This window comes from Neolamprologus brichardi, chromosome 13 (assembly GCF_056152115.1).
Source record: "Neolamprologus brichardi isolate AB-2024 chromosome 13, ASM5615211v1, whole genome shotgun sequence".
Taxonomy (NCBI): domain Eukaryota; kingdom Metazoa; phylum Chordata; class Actinopteri; order Cichliformes; family Cichlidae; genus Neolamprologus; species Neolamprologus brichardi.
The window spans coordinates 20,582,057-20,586,483 of NC_142116.1; the positions used below are offsets into that span (position 1 = coordinate 20,582,057).

At 43.6% G+C, this 4,427-nt stretch overlaps 1 protein-coding gene across 1 annotated transcript; it reads left to right on the forward strand.

Moving 5' to 3' along the window:
* The first annotated feature begins 1,499 nt into the window (after positions 1-1,499).
* Positions 1,500-2,488, forward strand: LOC148099959 (filamin-A-like). The gene is made up of 4 exons (XM_087849743.1): positions 1,500-1,785; positions 1,889-1,991; positions 2,026-2,121; positions 2,322-2,488. Exons 1-4 carry the CDS (start codon positions 1,741-1,743, stop codon positions 2,486-2,488), a joined length of 411 nt encoding a protein of 136 aa, XP_087705869.1. The 5' UTR covers positions 1,500-1,740.
* Positions 2,489-4,427: the final 1,939 nt, after the last annotated feature.

Sequence of the window (4,427 nt, forward strand, 5' to 3'; positions counted from 1 at the left end):
TATATGTGTGTGTATATATATATATATACATATATATGTCATGAGTTTCTTCTCTGAAGTTGCTCTATTTCTCTTCAGGTTTCTCTCACACCAAGATTGAATGTGATGACAAGGGTGATGGATGGTGTGACATGTGCTGCTGGCCCACAGAACCAGGTGAGTATGCTGTCCATGTGCTCTGCAACAATGAGGAAATCCAACACTCTCAGTTAAGATCAGTTTTCACGATTGTTGCCTCAAGATCATGGTGGTGGGCTTGTGATGGACACACTTTTCATGGCTGAAAGCTCTCCTGTAGAGGCTAAGCCTAGGCTTGAAGCCACTGGGGTGTTCGTTGGCGGGGGTGACGCGATGTCACTGGTATGCATGAACTTATTAAACTTGATACAGTCCAATAACTCCAGCCTTACTCATCTTGTCCTTCAGATTCTTTATTTCCAGGATTGAACATAGCAGCACAGCGGTCACAAACTGTTTGCTTCCTCCCGATCAACAACACACCTGCCGCTAATTACGCGTGTCTACCTTAAATATCTTCACAAACTCAAAATGTGACCCCTAGCACCAAACGCTTGCTGCAGTTCTTGGTGTCAGAGGTGACACACAAGGTATCGGGTTTTCGCTGCAATTACTTTTTCATATAGGACCAAGTATGTTTGGATAGCTTTTTCCCCTTGAAAACTGCCGTTTAATATTAGACATTCTTGTCTAATATTAAAAATGGATTGATCTGAAACGTGTAAGTGTGACAAATATGGAATAAGATACGAAATCAGAAAGGAGGCAAATATTTTTTCACAGCGCTATAGTCTGTAAATGATCTTTTGGCTATAGTAGATCTTTGACTTGTTCCTTTTTTAATTGTTTGTTTAAAATAGTTTTCTCTAGGTTAAGGCGTACGGTCCAGGCCTTCAGAGCAGTGGTCTGGCCGTTGGAAAACCCACTGAATTCACAGTTGATGCCAAGCAAGGAGGAAAAGCTCCTCTGAAAATTATAGCCCAGGTATATCTGACTTTATATATGATCACAAATATGTTAAATATATTGTATGTACCGTATTTTTTGGATTACGTGTCTCAAAAATCGACAGTGCGCCTTATGTATGAATTCTGGTTGTGCTTACTGACCATGAACCGATTTTATGTAATACACGGCGCTCAAAAATCTGTCAAAAAAGGTTTTAGTACGACTTTGGTAAGCCACCAAGTCGCACCGCTTGATGGATTGTCGGAGCATTACGGCTACGTAGTCAGGAGCCTCGCGGATACGTACTGTGCTTCAACATAATATTACTGTATTGTGTGTGGATAATGACCCCAAAATGCCACCTGTTAAGAGACATGCTGACGAAGCGGATTTCAAAGTCAAGGCTGTCGGTCACGCAGTAGAACATGAGAATAGAGCAGCTGCGAGAGATTTCAACATCAATGAATCAATGGTACGGAAGTGGAGGAAGCAAGAAGAAAGAGTTGAGTAAAGTTTGACTTATCTTATCTGGCTGTTTTCTTTCGTTTAATGCGTTTTATAGTCCAGTGCGCCTCGTGTATGAAACCAGACCTGTTCATCAACAGTGCGCCTTATGGTCCGAAAAATACGGTGTGTTAAATCTGATTGAACTATAATCCCTCGTCTTCTGCACAGGATGGTGAAGTCAATTCTGTGGATGTCCAGGTTAAGGATAATAGCAACAGCACATACACCTGCACCCACACCCCACGTAAGCCTGTGAAGCACATTGTGATGGTCTCCAGGGGAGACGTTAACATCCCTGAGAGTCCATTCAGGGTGAGTATGCACTCACACACTCTCTCACTTTCACTCTGGCATGCAAGGTTTGCCTTTTCTTCTCACTGAAAAGTCTCTTGAGTTTTGGTGTTTGTGCCCACAGATGAATATCGGAGCAGGCTGTCATCCAAACAAGGTGAAGGTCTCTGACCCTGCAGTGGCAAAGACGGGCCTCAAAGCCTTCCAGCCAACATACTTCACTGAAGGTGGGCTCTGCTGCAGATCTTCCACTGGACATAGGAGAGCTTGACCTCAGCCAGCTGACAGCCCCTCTTACAACACCCTCAGGCCCAGAGGAGCCCTGCCTGCTGAAGATGCTGCGTAACGCTCACATTGGTGAGCGTCCGTCTGATAAGTGAGAAGCTTGCTAAACAGTGAGACTCATCAGAATCCAAATACTTTATTAACCCCTAAGTAAAAGACAGAGGGGGAAAGTAATAAAAGTTCAAGCGTGGAGAAAGAAGCAGGAGCAACTGAAACGGGCTGCATGCACACACAAGAATAAGCGTTGTTAACATCTGTTTTGTCTGTCTTAGGAATCTTGTTTGTTCCCAGAGAGATTGGTGAGAACCTTCTTAACATCAAGAAGAACGGCCGTCATGTTCCCAGCAGCCCAATTGCTATGATCAAGCAGTCAGGGATTGGTGATGTGAGCCGTGTGAGTGGACCGTGGCTGACCGAGGCCAGGACTTTTCAGCCTTGAGAGTTCATCATTGATGCAGGTATATGCTCAGTGAAAGCTTAGATACTGTGATATTTTTCTTTTTAAACATTCAAATAGAATATTTGTCAGTCTCATCTTGTTATATTAGGCTTCATCTGCTTGAGCCTTTCCACTGAAGGACCCAGTTAAGTGGGCATTAACACTGAGGACCAGGAGGATGGCTGGTGACACAATGTGTTGCTTTTTGAGGTCTTTTAGCCTGTTTCACTTTGTCAGACAGGTTCTATTTAACTGATTTCTTGATTCACAAGTCTGCAATTAATCAGGTCTGAGTGTGTTTAGTAACACTGAACTGAGGTTTCCAACATTGGTTAATCACAGTTAACTCGTGATTTAACAAGAGGGGCAATTTGTTTTTACACAGGACCAGGGAGGTTTGGATCATCTTTCTCCCTAATCTATGAAATCATCATTTAAAAACTGCATTTTGTATTAACTTGTCTTATCTGTGTCTAATATTAAAATGAGTTTGATGATCTGAAACATGTAAGTGTGATAAATATGCAAACCACTAGGAAATCAGGAAGGGGGCAAACACCTTTTCACATCACTGTAGACGTGATTACAGAATACCTTTTACATCCTGGATTACAATAGGATATCCATCAACGGCAGATACTGGTCTCCATGACACACAGATACTGGAGTGGTCTGACCTGACCACACTCGCACTGCTTACCCACAAAGTGTCTAGAGAGACAGAAAAAAGCCAGAAAACAAAAAACACAAAGCCAAAGAATGTCATCTGCACACTAGCATGGACAATAAACGCAGACACAGTGCACCCAGTAATTTTTGAACTTCCAACCAAGTATCAAGAGCAGTACTGTCATTGTACCGGTACTGGCTGCTGTCTCATTGTTCAGAGAGCCCATCATTATGCAGAGAAAGGAATCTGTGTCTCTGGACCAAAATGACTGTACGTGTAGTGCTGTAGAAACAATACTGCCCAAAAACCTTGATGTTTCTATATGTGGAAACCTTAAAGTATGTGTCATCCAGGGGAAGACGGATGTTATTTTACTTTGCTGTGTTTTAATGTGAAGTGTGCTTATTTATTTTTTTATATTGCATGTTTTGTATCTTGTGGAGTGTTTTTATTTATGCCGCATGTTTTGCTTGCATCAGTCAACTCGTCCTGGAGAGACTCCGCACTTTTCCCCCTTTTTATTAATTTGACACACCTGAGAGGAACGGCAGTAGTAATTTACAGAGTGCGCAGGGACACATAAGGCTGGAGCTTGGCGTCAAGAGAGAGGAGGATCCAGCGCCGGCAACGATAGACGCAGAGCGAGCGGGTCGATTGCTGCAGCAACACGAGGCCAGAGTACGCGTCTGTAGAGAATTGGAGGCGACGAGACGGGCCGGTGCCGAGTGACAGCTACAAAGAAGCGGCGGGCGGAGTTGAGAGCTCTGCCCACCCGGGGTAAGTCTCTGGACTTTCCCCTTTTAACGATTGAAAGCTGCCTGGAAGAATAGTAACTGCTGCTGCCTCCCTCTTTTAGCGCACCGGGGCGCAGAACGTGGGAAGGAAGGCGAGGACGCCGCCGGGTTCCCCTCCTGCACCACTCCGCTGGATTTTTAACTTTTTAGTGACTCTTATATCGTGGCGGACGCCACCGGATTTTTAATGTTGTGTTTTATTGATTTTTTATTTTGTTGTCCCCTGGCCAGGGTTGTTTTAATTCATTTTACACTTTTAACTATTTAAATATAATAAATTATATTTCAATTATACAGTTTTAAAGTTGTGTGCTTTCCCTTGGCGGCTCCACTGCTCTATCCGTTTTGGAGGAAGGTTTCCCCTCCTTTAAACGAACACTGAAAAACATCACCTTCCCTCCGTTACATATGCATGTCCTCCTGTAAGGGTAAAGTAATGGGACATTTGCACTTTTTGCATGTAAGCCTGTTGGTC

Coding starts and splice junctions, on each gene's coding strand:
- LOC148099959 (XM_087849743.1), top strand. CDS start 1,741: ATGGTCTCCAGGGGAGACGTTAACATCCCTGAGAGTCCATTCAGG. Junction 1,786..1,888: donor TCCCTGAGAGTCCATTCAGG/GTGAGTATGCAC, acceptor TTGTGCCCACAG/ATGAATATCGGAGCAGGCTG. Junction 1,992..2,025: donor GCCAACATACTTCACTGAAG/GTGGGCTCTGCT, acceptor CACTGGACATAG/GAGAGCTTGACCTCAGCCAG.